The sequence below is a fragment of the Mangifera indica genome, chromosome 2 (genome assembly GCF_011075055.1).
Source record: "Mangifera indica cultivar Alphonso chromosome 2, CATAS_Mindica_2.1, whole genome shotgun sequence".
Classification (NCBI taxonomy): Eukaryota; Viridiplantae; Streptophyta; class Magnoliopsida; order Sapindales; family Anacardiaceae; genus Mangifera; species Mangifera indica.
The window spans coordinates 22,031,622-22,048,127 of NC_058138.1; the positions used below are offsets into that span (position 1 = coordinate 22,031,622).

The 16,506-nt window shown below is 31.8% G+C and overlaps 3 protein-coding genes across 5 annotated transcripts; all 3 read left to right on the plus strand.

Moving 5' to 3' along the window:
* Positions 1-561: 561 nt before the first annotated feature.
* Positions 562-4,449, plus strand: LOC123208378. The gene is made up of 7 exons (XM_044625851.1): positions 562-1,687; positions 1,783-1,957; positions 2,509-2,689; positions 2,780-2,860; positions 2,956-3,066; positions 3,513-3,782; positions 4,099-4,449. Exons 1-7 carry the CDS (start codon positions 802-804, stop codon positions 4,231-4,233), a joined length of 1,839 nt encoding a protein of 612 aa, XP_044481786.1. The 5' UTR covers positions 562-801; the 3' UTR covers positions 4,234-4,449.
* A 1,460-nt stretch (positions 4,450-5,909) lies between these two features.
* LOC123201709 lies at positions 5,910-10,092 on the plus strand. 2 transcript variants are annotated; one of them, XM_044617281.1, is made up of 8 exons: positions 5,910-6,184; positions 6,304-6,809; positions 6,925-7,099; positions 7,301-7,481; positions 7,571-7,651; positions 8,081-8,188; positions 8,719-8,988; positions 9,688-10,092. In XM_044617281.1, exons 2-8 carry the CDS (start codon positions 6,428-6,430, stop codon positions 9,784-9,786), a joined length of 1,296 nt encoding a protein of 431 aa, XP_044473216.1. In that variant the 5' UTR covers positions 5,910-6,184; positions 6,304-6,427; the 3' UTR covers positions 9,787-10,092. The 2 variants fall into 2 exon arrangements, with proteins under 2 accessions (XP_044473216.1, XP_044473212.1); XM_044617277.1 differs by having other exon boundaries at positions 5,911-6,184; positions 6,395-6,809.
* A 646-nt stretch (positions 10,093-10,738) lies between these two features.
* On the plus strand, positions 10,739-13,960 carry LOC123204363. 2 transcript variants are annotated; one of them, XM_044620970.1, is made up of 5 exons: positions 10,739-11,165; positions 12,201-12,251; positions 12,978-13,111; positions 13,334-13,434; positions 13,552-13,960. In XM_044620970.1, the coding sequence occupies exons 1-5, from the start codon at positions 10,794-10,796 to the stop codon at positions 13,731-13,733; spliced, it is 840 nt and encodes a 279-aa protein (XP_044476905.1). In that variant the 5' UTR covers positions 10,739-10,793; the 3' UTR covers positions 13,734-13,960. The 2 variants fall into 2 exon arrangements, with proteins under 2 accessions (XP_044476905.1, XP_044476911.1); XM_044620976.1 differs by having other exon boundaries at positions 11,029-11,165; positions 12,096-12,251.
* The last annotated feature ends 2,546 nt before the right edge of the window (positions 13,961-16,506 follow it).

The window sequence follows — 16,506 nt, forward strand, 5'->3', positions numbered from 1 at the left end:
CCCTTAGTATAATACTATTTAATACATATTTTTTTTGGTTACTATACTTGGATTCCATCTAAGTTATTCCAACTTAAATTACCCAAATCAAATTTATGACAATTGGGATTCATCCGTTATATGGGGACAATTGGGATGAACATTCTCCGTTATGTGTCCCAAAATATATGAACATTCTCCGTTATATGGGGACAATTGGGATTCATCCATTGGCTAGTTTGAACAATTCATCACCAACAATGGGGAATTGGCATTGAATTTCTTTTCTTCTTTTAGATATATTTTACAAAGAAAAGATTTGTTTCAAACATAATTACCCTTGAAATAGATTCTGTAAATATCAATACTATTTCAAGTATAAACGGTTGGATTATCATGTTATTGTATAATTTTAAGTATGTTTGATGTTCTTATGGTGAACATTCTCGTTGACTGCACCAGTTGAATTTCATTTACCAGTTACAGTCGACTAATTGTGATGACTGCTTAGTTGAAGCGGGTCAAGAATTTTCAGGTGGTATCCTACAATATGTTTTAAATTAAGAAAGTTTCTACGTTTTTTTATTGTCAAATTTACAAAATCTGATTGAAACTTTATTTTCCACAAATCCATGACCCACAAAGAACAGGGAAAGGAAAAGCAAAAAGTCATTTCAAATTATTAACTTGAAGAAGAAGTTTGCAGGATAGCATTATCGCTCTTCTTGGTACGTGTATACTTTAGTGGAAAGATCAGCTTGAATCCGAAGAAAACAAGCTGCCCAGTCTTTAAAATCTGTGTTTGTTTCAATTGGGGTCGTAATGGACAAGCGACAGTCGAAGCATTGGGAGAGGCCATCCCCAGCTCAGAGGCATCTTGATTCTCGGTTCAATAGAATTTCAATTGAATTAAAAAGGCGAGGGCAATTTGTTCCTCGGTACAGTAGGCATTCGAAGCATTGGGAGAGGTCATCCCCAACTCAAAGGCCTCTTGATTCTCGGTTCAATAGACTTTCACTTGAATTAAAAAGGCCCTCCTCCAGTAAAGGGCAATTTGTTCCTGAGTACAATAGGCATTCGAAGCATTGGGAGAGGTCATCCCCAGCTCAATGGCATCTTGATTCTCGGTTCAATGGACTTTCAATTGAATTGAAAAGGCCCTCCTCCAGTCGAAGGCAATTTGTTCCTCGGTACAATAGGCATTCGAGGCATTGGGAGAGGTCATCCCCAACTCAAAGGCATCTTGATTCTCGGTTCAATAGACTTTCAATTGAATCAAAAAGGCCCTCCACCAGTCGAGGGCAATTTGTTCCTTGGTACAAGAGGCATTCGGACCATTGGAAGAGGTCATCCCCAGCTCAAAGGAATCTTCATTTTCGGTTCAATAGACTTTCAATTGAATTAAAAAGGCCCTCCTCCAGTCGAGGGCAATTTGTTCCTCGGTACAATAGGCATTCGGATGATTCAGAGAGACCATCACCGGCTCCAAACAATGCACTTTATATGTTGGGATCGCCAAGACATGAAGTACAAAGTACTAAGAATATTGTATACCCAGAAGGCGCAGTTTTCAGATGGCTGGCTACAGGTTTGGAAGATGATGATCAGTTTCCTTCTTCTGTATGTCTTAAGAGGATTTCTTTGGAACCCAGCCAGAAAACTGGACAAAATCCCTCCTTAGTTTTGGTGAACAGTCGTGTGGCTAAAGGTTAGTGGTCTGCCCTTTTGTTATTACTCTTAAAATCTTGTATTCATTTAACTGGTTGTTTTATTTATTAATTTTTTTATCTTTTTGGTTGTTAGATACGGATGAAGAGGGAGGAAGTGTATGCAGAAGGCCGTGGGAATATGTTGCAGAGAAGGTATGGCCAGATTTACTGTCTTGTTTAGAAAATATCAGGAAGAAAATGAAGTGTCAAGACCTGGAGGAAGTCCATCCAAACTTGGTTGCGAGATTTGGCAAAAATATTTTTCATGGGTATGTTAACCAGTTTTCTATGAATAGCTAACTGTTTTTTTTCCTTCAAAAATTCCTGTTATAGTCGCCGCAAAATGGTTTGGGCATATTTCTTGATTCTTAGCAATCTGTTGAAAGCCAAGGGGAGGAGAAATCACTCTCTAAGTGCTAGTTGTACTTCTTTAAAATCCAATAATCTGATAATCAAAATGGAAACAGTTGCTTAGTCTTCAGCAGTTCATATCTGGAATATAAAAAATTAATAATTCTGCATGGTTCGACTAGTCCAACCAAGAATTTGGTATTGAATCTGAATGGGCGCATTCCCGGCCTGTTGTTGTAGGCAAAATAATCCATGTGTTGCCTGATTATGTCTTGATTGACAGTTTATATAACATTTGTTTGAGACAAAAGAGTTCCCATTTGCTCATCCATATCTAACTGTATAAATATGTTTGCTCTTTCATTACATGTAATAGTAGTTTTCACAATGTAAAGCAAGCATCTGCCAATAACAGTTGTAGTTACAAGTGGACCAAGTTGTAATTAGTATGTTAATCTTCTTGATTCAGGAGTGCTGTAAGGTGGTTCGACAAATTCAGAAAAGCTCAGTCTTCTGAGACCACTCTGGGAAAATTCACTAAATTTTTTCACGCAAATGTTCCTACATCATACACTGAAAAACTTGTAAGGGAAGCTGTGCCAAAACTTGGACTTGATTTTATAGAGAAGAAGGATATATACCAAGTCAGGGTAATCACCTTTTCTGAGCTCAATATGATCAAGCTTTTTGTACTTTTGATTTAGTCAGATGCTGAGGTAATAACCTTTTTCTGTTTGCAGTTATATGACAGCACACAAGAAGATTCAATTATATCATGCAAATGTACTTTAAACAATGATAAAAAACTTGAGCTCTATAAGGCAAGCTCTCTGCTTCTAACTTTTTCTTCAATCAAATATTTGTGTGCTGATATAGATGGAATTTGAATTTAAATTATAAGCATTTCTTCCTGTAGATCAAACTAATTAACCGAATTCGTCACATGGTCGTAAATATATCATGCCTTGATAAGGATGTTGATTTAAGGTTGATGCTTAGTGGCAAGAGGATGTTAACAGCATTGACTGTAAGTTATCTGCAACCATGCTTATTAAAATGCCTCAATTTGATCAATTTAGATCACCTCACTATTGTTTATTCATTTCTGTTTTCCTTTTGTCTGATCATTTCTGACTAGCACCTTTTCCATTTAATTAATAATAATAATAATAATAATAATAGCACCAATAAAGACAACACTGTCCTTGAATATTAGACATGATTGATAACTAATAATTATTCTCAAAAAAAGAAAAAAATTATAATACATTTACTAAATGGACTTTTCTATAAGTAAGTTGGCACTATGTAATTTGAAAGAGCCTCAATCTAAAGAAGACTGCAATAAGGGTATAACTATTATCTAAGCATTTGTTCAAACTAAGAATTTCCCATATCTTAGAGCTTCTAGATGGATACAAATTACCTCGAGAATGAGTTATATGTTCAAACTAATTGTATGCATTTGTTCAGGATAATGTAATGGAGAGGATTAGCAATCTGATTAATTCAGCAGTTGTGGATCCGGAGAAGAAGGGTGGATTCAGATGGCCCCAGACAGCGTTTTCTCAGAGTAGTAGATACAGGGTTGTTGCAATTTGGCACACAATATCTGAAGTTTATGAAACCACATCGTTGATGCTCGAGGTAAGAAGTGCTCATCGATATATGTTTGACACTGCAACTGAGGAAGCAACAAGGGAGGTTTCTCTGAAATTTAAGGGCATAATTTCAGAATTACTGGTAAGTCTCTATCTAGATTGTCCAAATATTATCATAGATATATCCTTCACTTACCTGTTTACTCTAGACAAATGACTCTTCTTAAACCTGTTTATACCATTGAGAGAAAAATGACCCATTTTAATGATACCGATTCAAGTATATAGTAGCCTTTCAACTGGTTGCTTAGCTCAGAAGAACAGAGATCAGAAAATCAACACCACAATGATCCTTCAAATATGAATTTTGTGCAATGAGTGTATATTTACATTTTTAACTATTATTATGAAGATCAAACATGTTTCCATTATTATGATTTGTTATTTTCAATTTGCAGGCTCAAAAGCAGGAAAGCTATTCAATCTATTATATGTTTAAGGACAGCTTAGAGATGATATGGGAACATTTCCTGTGTTGTGAGCACTTCTTGACAACTGATTCTATCGAAGAAGTGGGTGGACAGAAATATTAGGAAAAATTGGTACCAAAAAAGATACATCGAGTAAAGGTTAAAAGAGATGAAGATTGCTTGATCAATGAGGATGGCCGTGCCAAATATTAGATGCTTTATGCTTTCTACTTCCACCTAGCCTATGTAAACAACCTAGATAATGTAGATATCAACCTGGACAGTTGATCTTGCTAGGGTTACTATAATGCATAGTTATGGGTAGCCAATGATGCACACTATATATCCGACGATATAATCTCATATTGATAGAAAATGATATATATAATTAAGTATATTAAATTAATATAAAACAATAGATGTATTATATAATATGATACATATTATATAATATAATACATACTACTGTTATTTTATGATTTTGAATATGTTCGATATTTTTATAGTGTAAATTCTAGTTGATTTCAAAATGTGACCTTGACTCCTATTTTTCTAAAAAATAGTTTATTTTGTTTAAATTTAATGGGGATAATGTATTAATAAAATGGTTGATGAATTTAAAGATTGAATCATTGATATTTCTAAAATCTAAATATATTAAACATGCCAATTTTATGTAAGATTAAAATAAATATTACATATATTAACCATAAATCAGCGTTTCTAAAACCAAATCGATCATTAAATTGATTATCTCACTTATTTATGATATGATAAATTCAATTAGATAATTAATTAATTTAATTGATTATCAAATTATTATATATTTATTAAATAATATTAAATATTTATCATATTTTTTAAATATAAAATATGTTAAACATATTGAATATAATTTAAAATATGTTAATTAGATAATTGACATTCAATTACATAGATAAATAAAAAAATTAATTACAAATTATTGATTTTAAATAATTTTTTCGATTTAATTGAGTTATTGAGTTTGATCATATTTTAAATAAACCAATATTTATATATAGATCGAATGAAATTGTAAAACCAGATCGAAGTATAAAGTGATTTACGATTTAATCAATCTAACTAAATGATCTGACCTAATTTTAAAAACATTGTAATAAGTACATACATAATTTATTTTTATGTGTATAACATTTTTTTTAAAAAAAAAACTTCAAATTTATGATTCTCACATTAGAGGGACGTTTGGTTTGTAGAATGTTTTATTACTAAAATTATAATATTATCTTAAAGATTATTGAGTATAAATTATTACTATATTTGATAAAATTTGATAAAATGGATAGATAAAAATAATTATTGTGTTTGACTAGAGATAATAAAATAATACTAATATATTATTTATTTAAATATCTTTGAGTATAATTATTTTAAAATATTTTTTAATGTTATTTGTATATTAATTAAAAATAAAATTATTTTTATCCAAAAAATTAACAAATATAAATATAGTTATAATAAAATAAATATTATCTTAATAATATTTTAATATCTAAGGTAGAAATAGTAACTTTTTATATAACCTATTATATTATTATTAATAATAAAATATTATTAAAATATTTTATTATTTATAAATTAAATAAAGTAACATAAATATTAAAAAATAAACAATCAAAGCTAATTTTTAATACATTCTAACCAGACGCTTTCTAAATGCATCCCTGGATTATGACGCAGAAAGTATACTGGCAGGGTAATACACGTGTCGTTTTGAAAGCATAGAAGGATAAAAAGTCTGTTTTCTTCGCCGTTTTTGTGTGTAGTCTCTCTTTTATCATCGCCTTCGAATCAAAGGGGTTGGAATCTTGTCAAATGATTCTTACTTCCCTTCTCTGATCATCGCCTTCGAATGAAAGGGGTTGGAATCTTGTCAAATGATTCTTACATCCCTTCTCTGATCCAAAATCCCCACTTTTTACAACTTCTAAAACACGGGTTACTTTTTCTCTTCCATAACTTCCTCTATTTAATTCTCGCCATCATCCTCTTCAAAACATGACAAAAACGCTCCTCCATTTCTCTTCTCCAGGTATCCACAGCTCTCTCCTTATGGTTATGTTGAATACTATTCATACATAATGTTTACAGGTTTTGAGTTTGGAAATGTTTGTTTACTAAATCAAACTAAGTTATTCTATTGTTTCATAGGTTTATGTCAGGAATTGGGTATTTGTTTATCTGAAGAAATGTGATTGCTTTCCGCCAGATTTTGTTGAAATTAATTTTTCTTTTTGGTCAGGCATTAAGGTTGTGCATACTTGCTGTTGCTCTGATGGCTTATATTCCACCACAGAAGCGACATTCAATGGCTTTGGAGAGGCCATTTGTAACTCCTGCAGAGGGGCTTCTTCCTCAATTCAAGACATATGCGGACTTGCAACATTTGATGAGTTCGAGGAGGCCATCGCCAATTCCTGAGCTGTTCAGTCCTCGGTTCAATAAGTATTTGAACGTGAGACCTTATAAACCAAAAGTGGACAGGAGTGGACTGATTATGTATGGAGACAATGCCATTACTGTGTGGTGTGCTGTTGGTTTGGATAGAAACAACCAGTTTCCTTCTTCTCTGCACCTTGAACCTGTTTCGGTTGAACCCATTGAGAGGAAAACAGGAGAAAAGCCCTTAGTTTTAGTGAATACTCAACTGGGTAAAGGTTAGTGGTCTTCTTTTTTGGTATTGTCTTGGTATGTTATTGTTGTTCTTGAATTATGGAAAGGTGTTCAACTTGGTACTTGGGTAGTATTGACGTTTTTGGCTTTGGTTGGCAGAAAATGATGAAAGGAGAGGGAATGCGCTGAAACGCCCGTGGGAATTTTTGGCTGAGACTGTATGGCCAGATTTACTGAGTTCTTTCAAGTTTGTGAGGAACGAAATGAAGTGCCAAAAGTATGAGGAAGTAAAGCCAATGTTGGTAGCTAGATTTGGGAAAATTCTTTATAATGGGTATGTGATCCACTTTGCTAGATTACAGTTTAGGAATGTTGCTTACCATATAATTATAATACTATCGTACTAAATATATTTACTCTTTCCCACATATTCTAATCTCCTGTTAGTTTGGTAATGTGAAGCAAACATATGTGATTAAGCTTTTATTTGTTATTTGGCTAAGCAATAACTATATTATAAGAATTCTTCATGCAGGAGCAATTCAATGAACTTAGAAAATATAAGAGGAGATCGAGTTTCTGAAGCCACTTTGAAACAATTGAAGAGATTGTTTCACACAAATGTTCCTAATACATACATGGAAAATATTATGAATGTCGTTGTGCCTAAGATTGGAGTTGATTTTGAAGAGGAGAAGGATATATACCATCTCAAGGTACTTTGCTAAACATAACAGCATGGTCAAATTTTTGGTGCTTAATTAATTAGGTACGGATTTGAAGCTTTTTTTTTTTTCTTGTCCAGCTGTCTGACATAAGACGTCCAGACTCGACCATTTCTTGCAAATGCATTATAAATGAAGATAAAATGCTTGAAATGTATAAGGTAAGTTTTTAGCTACCTACAAACTGTTATATATGGATACTAGATTTAATTTAAGATATGATACCATACCATGATTTTGGGATTTGGCCTACCATGAAAACAGCTTCAATATGTTTTAAAGTTGAAGATATTATACAACCTCATGATTAAAGTTCGTTCTACACTTACAGTTGGGGAGCTAAATAAATAAATGAACTAGGACTTTTACGGTTTTATTAATCTGAACAAGACCAAGAAACCGTACTCTTTGACTGTAATGACTGTTGTTATGATGTTGATAATACTAATAATGATTGAACTGAGCTTGCACTAGATTGATTTGCTAATTTTTCAAATTGCCTTTGAACTGATTTGACTTTCTATTCACTCATGCTGCTTCCTATTGATATATATGGAAGCTGTTGTTTGATACAATAAATTTTCCTGTAGGTTGAACTAAACCAAGTTCGTCACTTAGTTGTGGATGTATCATGCCTTGAAAAGGATCTAGACCTAAGGTTGATGCTCAGCACTAAGAGGATCTTAACTGCTCTCTCTGTAAGTTTGTGGAACCTTGCATATTCATTAAGATGCTTTAAATGCACCCATCTAACATTGAGCTTTTCTTTCATTTTTCTTTTTCTTATAACTTGTTTTAACTTGTCAATTCTGAAGTAGGAATTTCTCACTTTTGAAATATGATGAAGCAACTTTGAAGTGTTTCATCATCATTAGACAATCATTAGACAAGTTAAAACTAGGAAAAAAATTTTATTCTTTAGCCTTGTTTTTCTGATGAAGGTTATTTGCCAAGTTAAAACATCATCATTAGACAATCATTAGACAATCTTATTAGCTCACCTTGGCTTGCTTCACTGAGGATTGAAATAGAATAATAACTACAGAGATCATGCAAGTGAAAAAATGAAGAAATTTAATCATCCTAATCAATTTTAATTTCCTTCTTGTAGACTTATGTAATGGTAAAGCTTGTGCAGTTAGATCTTGTTTTGTTAGTCTCTAGCTGCATACAATTATCCTTGAGAATCAATTTTTCAGTCAAACTAATTGTGTGCTTTTTTTTCCAGGATGAAGAAGTGCATAGTATTAGAAATCTGATTAATTCAGCAGTTTTAGATCCAGAGGTGAAAGGTGGATTGAGATGGCCAATGGGATTGGGCTATTATGGGAATAGATACCGTGTCATTGGGGTTTGGCATACAAAAGTTAAATCATATAAAAGTCCATCACTAAGGCTCAAGGTTAGATACGCTGATCGATCTGATTTCAAGAGTGGAACTGGGGAAGCTACAATGGAGATTACCCTGCAATTGAAGAGACTAGTATCAGAAATGCAGGTAAAGTAGTGTGTTTATCATATTTTCATTATGTACTGATGGCCTACCCTAATTTATGTCTAATGTATCTTGGACTTGGGAGCCATTGTTAGAAGCTGTTTTCCATGTTCCTAGTGCATCCTTTATTTATTTTATCCGAAGCTCATCTTTCTGCAGAGCTGAGAGATCTACTATCAAAGTTAAATTTTGCAGTTTTGACTGTGCTCACAGCCTCATGCTTTATAGATATACTCTTATCATTACTCTTCTAGTGTTTATACAGATGGCTAAGTCTGTTAAATCATATTTTACAATAATGAGAGCCAATATATGCCTTATTATGATATCCATATCAGTATCAAAGAATGTTTACCCAGCTGCCTAACATTGGAGAACTAGATTACAAAATTGAGTTTTCAGGTGAATTAGCTTATGATACCATCAATGTAAAGAGCAGGGCAAGTTGCATGTTTTGCCTTTTGTGCTTGTGCCTTAAAGCGATCCTATATTTTGCTCAATGAATGTGCTGCCTTCTTGATATTATTGTTTCATTAATCGCGTCAATTATTTGATGTTGCTTTTAGACAAGATATTGATGATCATAGACTAAATTGAAAGTAATTTTTTAGTTTTCCTGGAAATCGACCAATGCATACTTTAATAATGTAGTCTTAATCCTGTGCTTTTCTCATATGTACTTTTTCTTTCACACAATTTCAGGAAGACAAGCTGGAATATGGTTCGATCTATGACATGTTCCAAGACACCATAAGATTGATCTGGGACAATTTCTTGTGCTGTGATCAGTTTTTGACATAAAAAATACGATGCTATTGCTGCCGGTGCCTTCTCCATTTGTATTGATGTTTGTTTTTGGACCTGATTTTGTGGAAGAATATTATGGCAAAGATTTAAGGTCGTGCTGGAAAGTTGAAGTAGGAAATTTTGAGTGGTTTTCTTGTGTAGCTCACCCTATAGAATGTTTATCATTTTGTCCTCCGTCTGTTTTCTTCCCATTGTAAAGAGTGCTGTTTGATTTTAGGATTTAAAGGATATCTTAGTAATATATCTTTTATTACCTTGTTTAGTTTATCAATAATAAAATATTACGGTAATTTTCTATTATCAATACTGATGTGACAGATAATATAAGTAATAATCTAATTATCATTTTTACTTTAAATATTAAAAAATTACCAAACTAATCTTGATTTTATTATAATTATATTATTATTTATTAATTTAGTGAAATAAAAATAAATTTATTTTTAATTAATATAAAAATATTTAAAAATAATTATATTCAAAATTATTTACGTAAAATAATTTATTTATATATTTTTATTACTTTTAATTAAATATAATAATTATTTATATCTATTAAAATTTATCAAATATAATAATAATTTATATCTAATAATATTTTAAGTAATCTATCTATTTTAATAATATAATATTATTTAAATTAAACGTTTTTTAATTATAAATTTGGTGTTCGTGAAGCAAGTCAATTGATAATAAAACGATTTAATTTTGTATTCAATTCAGTTAGATTTGAAATATATAAATTGATTTGAATTTAGCTTATTAATGAAAATGAGTTTAATTTTCAGTTTGAGCAGAGTTTATTCGATTCGAAGTCCAATCCAACCTCAATGAAAATTTCAATTAGAATGATAAAAAGGTAAATAAAAAATATGCCAAAAATTATTTTTAAAAAATTGTAAAAAAAAAATATAAATTTAAACCATCTTTGAACGGCAAACGGAAACACTTAATTAATTTTCTGAGTTCACTGAACTAATCTCTTCTCTCCAAATTTCACAATGATGCCAAATCTCATAACACCAAACTCTTCTCATTCCTTCACTCCATTTCTTTCAGTCTCTTCAAAGAACCCTATTTTAATTCCAAAATCTTCAATTTCGCTGCGCAAATTCCTCCCTTTGACCTCCCACTTAATAAGAAAACACTGTCTTTTGCCCCCAATATGCTCTTCAACAACTCCATCTACACCACACTCCTTCAATGAACAACCAACATCAAACCCCGTACCAGAAAGTTCAGTCCCTGAAGAGGATTTGCAAACTGAATTCAATGTACAAGTTGCAAGTCCCACTGTTCCCTCGTATCTTCGGCCCGCTAAACTAAGCTTGAGTGATCAAGCTTTCTTTTTGCTGGCTTTTATTGCTTGCACGGTATGCTTTTCTGGATTTCCTTGCGGTTGGGAGCTTATAATTAATGAATAATATTATGGGTATTTTTTTTATTTCGTGGTATTTGTATGGGTTTCCTCTGAAATTCAAGTTGGTTATGTTATTGGGTGGTGAGTGTATTTAGGGTTTTGTAGTTATATTGTTGTGATTAGGAGCCTTAAAATGGTTTAGATTGTTTGATGAGTGTTCTTTCTTCATGTGAACTTATATGAGTTGTATGTAATTTCTAAGTAGATTATGCTACTGAGTGGGTATATAATGGTGTTTTGTAAATAGAAAGTTATGGATGATTATATTTTATTAATTTTTTGCATCTGCTTTGATTAGGAGCTTAGAGTTTTTGAGTTCTCTAATTGTATTGTTCGTCACATGAAGCGTCATGGGAATTTGAACAAGACAGTGGTATTGGTGGGCTGGGCATGGAACAAAATTTAAATTTGTACTAGGTTCTGAATATGGTTTATAGGTTTTATTGTGATTGAGAGCTTAAGGTCTTTGAAATTGAATTATTTGGTTCATGCGTTTTCAACTTTTATCCATGCAGTGGTCTAATGATGTTTACTGTTAGATTTCTATGCAAATTGTGTTATGTAAATGGGAATATGAGCTTTTATTATGCAATATTAAAAATCTTTTAGTAATTGTGGGATTTATAAAATTTTGAGAAGCGTTTGTAATTTGTGTAGTTTTTGTTGGATTTTTGAATAAACGAATTACATGATAGGGTTGATATTGACCATAACTGACAATCAGAGATCTTCCAAGAAAGTTTGGACCAATAAATTATATGGAAATCTAAGTGTTTGAAGTTTGTGGATTAGAGACAAATATAAGGGTTAATTATGAGGAAACTTTGTCATGTGAATAAAAAGTTTGATAATTTTTTTGAAATTCTTTCTATAATGCTGTCAGGTTTGAATTCCAACTGGAAAAAAAAAAAGTCCTATGTTTCTTTTCGCCCTCTGGCTTTATGAGTTTGTTCACTCATGAATACAAGCTTACTTCTATTACATGCAGACGTCTGTTGCTTTCACAAGCCTCGTTATTGCTGCTGTTCCCACTCTCCTTGTAAGTTATTGAATTCAGCATTGAATGGTTCTTGATTTTTCCTTCCACAGTGATCATGTTTTAACAATATTGTATGATATTCAATGTTTTGATGGATTTTTGTTCTTCTTACCTAACTTGGAATTTCAAGATTTTCTCTGCCAATATAAGCTTCAACATCTTTATTTCAGCTTGATTGTGAGACAAAATTATTTCCTTAGATAAAGATAAGTTTCCAGACACCTTCTGCCCTATCAGAGTGTCTGATTGCTGTTAATGGGAGCCACTGGAGAGTATAAAAAATCTAAAAGCCATAGTCACTGCTTCTGATATGAAATAACTGACAGTTAGAATGTGATCATGAGTTTTTGGAGTATCATGAGACTCTTGAAGCATATAATTATTTGAGAATGTTCTATTGCCTGTTGTACTGAGCTCACCAGTTAATTACTTAGAGAATTATGCATAGCAGTGGTACTTTCTTGATTCAAGTGGAATTTATAACTTGTATGATGGCCATCTTATTAAATCTACAAGTAGTTTGATATTCAAATGAGACATAGAAATCACAAAGTATCATTAAACCCCTGGAAGCAAGCTACCTTATCTGATTCTCCATGATGCTAGTGATCTGAAAGTATTATAGGCTTCTTTCTACCATGTCCTTTTTGTAGACGACTTTATCATTCCTAAATTTACTTTATTTTAGTTTGGTTTTATTTATCTGTTTCATGATCTGGCTTGTAGGCAATGGGGAGAGCAGCAACATCTCTTGCAAAGCTAGCAGATACTGCTCGTGAGGACCTTCCCAGTACAATGGCTGCAATTAGGCTTTCAGGCATGGAAATCAGTGATCTCACCCTGGAACTGAGTGACTTAAGGTGAAAATTAAGATCCTTAATAAATTGTTTATTGTTCTGTTCTGGCAATCTATGTCTTATCAAGTACTGTGTGGAGTCTTTCCGTAAACCTAATAAAAATAATGCATATAAACAGGAGATCTTAACGTATTCATATATGCATATAATCCTGTTAATAAGAATTGTATCATCTTATTCTGATTTGAAATACTAAAAATGTTGTTTTCGGGAATTGCTATTTAGCCAAGAAATTGCTGATGGGGTCAACAAATCAGCCCAAGCTGTGCAGGCAGCAGAAGCTGGAGTCCGACAGATTGGTACACTTGCTCGCCAACAAACAATCTGTGAGTATAAAGTGGTGTTGATTGCTTTTTCCCTCTGTAACTACTATTATTAACTCTGCTTTACTTACCTTTACCATCACTGATTTTTGTCGACATGTCTATGTAATCCAAATCCAGCAATGATTCAAGAAAGAGCAAGTCTGCCTATCATCTCTTTGCAACCTGTTGTAGCCGGGGCTGCAAAGAAGACCTCCCATGCTGTTGGCCAAGCTACAAAGACATTCATGAATATGATCTCTAGAGGGGAGTTCAGAGCCGGGAATGGAGATGACAATGGAATTGATAGGTTGGAAATCTAAAGAAGTAGGCTTACTGCCTGTGTAAATAGATAAAAGAAACTAAGGTATCAGCCCAAATGGTTGATTAAATTCTAAATATCAAAGAAATGGAGAAGTCCATTTGTTCCACACCACTGCCATATGAAATGCAGGACATCCTGATATTTCCTTGGTTTTTGCCATTTTTATCCAACAATGAGGAATATTCATGAATTACAATACAGCTTCAACTTTGATTCATTTGTTAACAATTAGTTTACATGATTTTACAGGCCCAGTAACATCAGTGTCTTAATCTCATCTCCATTGATGTTGTTTTCCCACCATGCAATCGTTGTAATAATTAACAGGAAGTGAATTTAACTACTTATAATATGTAAATATAAGACTTACAAAATACCATAAATATATGATGTTATTTTTATTAAATGATATTATTATTTTTAATTGAAATATACTCATTTTGAATATATAAATAAATATATATTTATATATATTATTATGTAATTAAATATTATTTTATTTTTATTTTAAAACTATTTAATAACGTAATGGTATATATTAAATATATATCTATTTATATATTTAAAATATATACACCTTACATAATTTTATTGAAGAAGGTTTAAACGCGCCCTAACTGAACAGGAACTCCAGTTACACCACTGACTGTGGTAACCTTTCTTTGAAGGGCTGCAGCCCAGGTGGTCCTTTTGAAGGTTTGGCCTAAAAAACCTTTTGGCGCTTGGTGATATTAAATTTAAATAATATTTTTCTTACTTAAAATTAAATTACATTAAGAAATTTTATTATAGTGTTACCAAGTTAAATTTCTATTTTATCTCCATTATTTCATCTTTCACATCTCAAATCAACCTAAGTTAAAATCTTTAAATATTAAATTTATATTATAATATAGTTTTCTCATTTTATTTTACCATTACTTTCACTTTCATTAACTAACTTTGATATTGATTTGAATTTTAAACCCACTTCCAACGTTCTTATCTCTATTTTCAATTCATTTTTATAATAATAACGTTATTTTTTACTAATATAACCTCTACTTATTTAGATAAAAAATCAGTTGTGTCATTTGATGATCTAGTAATAAATTTTATTTATAGTATAACCTAAAATCCATGTGCTTGTCTAGTATATCAAATATTAAAGACAATCCCTAGTAATTTTGGTTTTGGATTAATCTTCTTGAATGACCTTCTATTTCAGATACAAGGGAGAGTTAATAGTTTGGATAGATGGATATTAATTATAATGTTGAAGGTTACTACTGCCCCAATACTTAGACTATAGTCCAATGAAAGCATGACCAACTCATATTAAAGTATTTGACATTGCTTAGATCAAGATCATAATCTAATTATTTTTGTGATCCTTTGCAAGCAACTTCATGTAATATAGTTAATACAATTGACAAATATAATATTAGGTGTTGATAAAATTTCTCATTACCAATTACTGTATGTAATTTAAAATTTTATACAAGATAAATTATAATAACAATATTAAAAATTTACTACTGAATCTTGATATTCAATATTATAAGAGAAATTTTTTTTAACATAGTTTAATTTAATAGTCAAAAAGCTTATATCCACCATGTCTTATTAATTGATATTGTGACAAAAGATATCTTAAGAGGATATAATTTTTTAATAAAGATCCTTAGACAAAGAAAGTGAGCATTTTTCTTGTATATCCAAAAACGATTCTCAATATTTATTTGTATTCTAATTGAACTAAAATTTAATAATTATATTAAAAATATGATCTTGATTGGAAACGAAAAGATTGTTTTTCCTTATAGGTACCAATCAAAGCACAATATGATTATTTAGTTGATATTAAGAAAATTTACTGTTCTATAGGGTTCTGTTCACAACTTCAAAATGGAAGTTTATCTGCTTTCTCAAGATACAATAGGCTTGATAGAAGATGTATCTAGACATGGTTACTGTAACTAATCACTAAACATGATTGTTCGAGATAATTCAAATAAGAAAAAGCTTCTCGAGCGAACATTTCCGGGGTTAAGAATTTAGCATGTAACATTAGGCAAAAAATTAGGTTTTGGTTAGGCCTCTCTGTTGCCTATCTCAATAAAAGGGCACTTAGCCAGATTAAGCAGCTGATTTTCTCCCATGATCAAACGACGCTTTTCGCTTACCATTCCCACATGCAAATATTTGTTTGTGGTGGGATGGCTTGAAGCCATTCGATTCAATGTATCCACTTTTTGGGCCAATTTCTTGTGTAATTGTTCAACCATTGATAGCCACATGAGTAACTTTGACACCAAAATATATGTATTGACAAGGGCAGGACAATGATGCCAAGCTAACAAGCAAATGCCCAACAGGCACCCAGCCACCCATTTCTATTAAGCATTAAAAAAGTACTTAATTGTCTGTATCACAATTAATTGTCAACTATTTCTAGTATTTCTCTCTGGAAAACTGGTTTTTTAGCAAGTTTGAAGTGACTCGGATGATTGCCTTGTCCCTATTGGCACTTTCTCAAGTCTAAACTACTCAATTCAGTCACGTTTTGTTACATTGTATCTTTATTACGGCGTTTTAGAGAAAGGTTAGCATAATATCACGCATTCAAAAAGCACTGCATTGGATGTATTACAATTAATTGACGACTGCTTTTTATCTTCCCTTGTTCTTACTTCACAAATTTCCTCTTTTAATACAAACCATTCTATACAGCCGATGATTTGGCAACCGGGTTAGTTTCTTCTTAAAACCTAGATGAAAAGTTGCTATTT

What these genes read in the sequence shown, in the direction of transcription:
- LOC123208378 (XM_044625851.1), top strand. Translation starts at nt 802, where the DNA reads ATGGACAAGCGACAGTCGAAGCATTGGGAGAGGCCATCCCCAGCTCAG. An exon ending in AGGATATATACCAAGTCAGG is followed by an intron (nt 2,690 to 2,779) that starts GTAATCACCTTT and finishes TTCTGTTTGCAG; the next exon opens with TTATATGACAGCACACAAGA. An exon ending in AAAAACTTGAGCTCTATAAG is followed by an intron (nt 2,861 to 2,955) that starts GCAAGCTCTCTG and finishes TTCTTCCTGTAG; the next exon opens with ATCAAACTAATTAACCGAAT.
- LOC123201709 (XM_044617281.1), top strand. Translation starts at nt 6,428, where the DNA reads ATGGCTTATATTCCACCACAGAAGCGACATTCAATGGCTTTGGAGAGG. An exon ending in AGGATATATACCATCTCAAG is followed by an intron (nt 7,482 to 7,570) that starts GTACTTTGCTAA and finishes TTTCTTGTCCAG; the next exon opens with CTGTCTGACATAAGACGTCC. An exon ending in GGATCTTAACTGCTCTCTCT is followed by an intron (nt 8,189 to 8,718) that starts GTAAGTTTGTGG and finishes TTTTTTTTCCAG; the next exon opens with GATGAAGAAGTGCATAGTAT.
- LOC123204363 (XM_044620970.1), top strand. Translation starts at nt 10,794, where the DNA reads ATGATGCCAAATCTCATAACACCAAACTCTTCTCATTCCTTCACTCCA. An exon ending in TGGCTTTTATTGCTTGCACG is followed by an intron (nt 11,166 to 12,200) that starts GTATGCTTTTCT and finishes TATTACATGCAG; the next exon opens with ACGTCTGTTGCTTTCACAAG. An exon ending in TGCTCGCCAACAAACAATCT is followed by an intron (nt 13,435 to 13,551) that starts GTGAGTATAAAG and finishes ATCCAAATCCAG; the next exon opens with CAATGATTCAAGAAAGAGCA.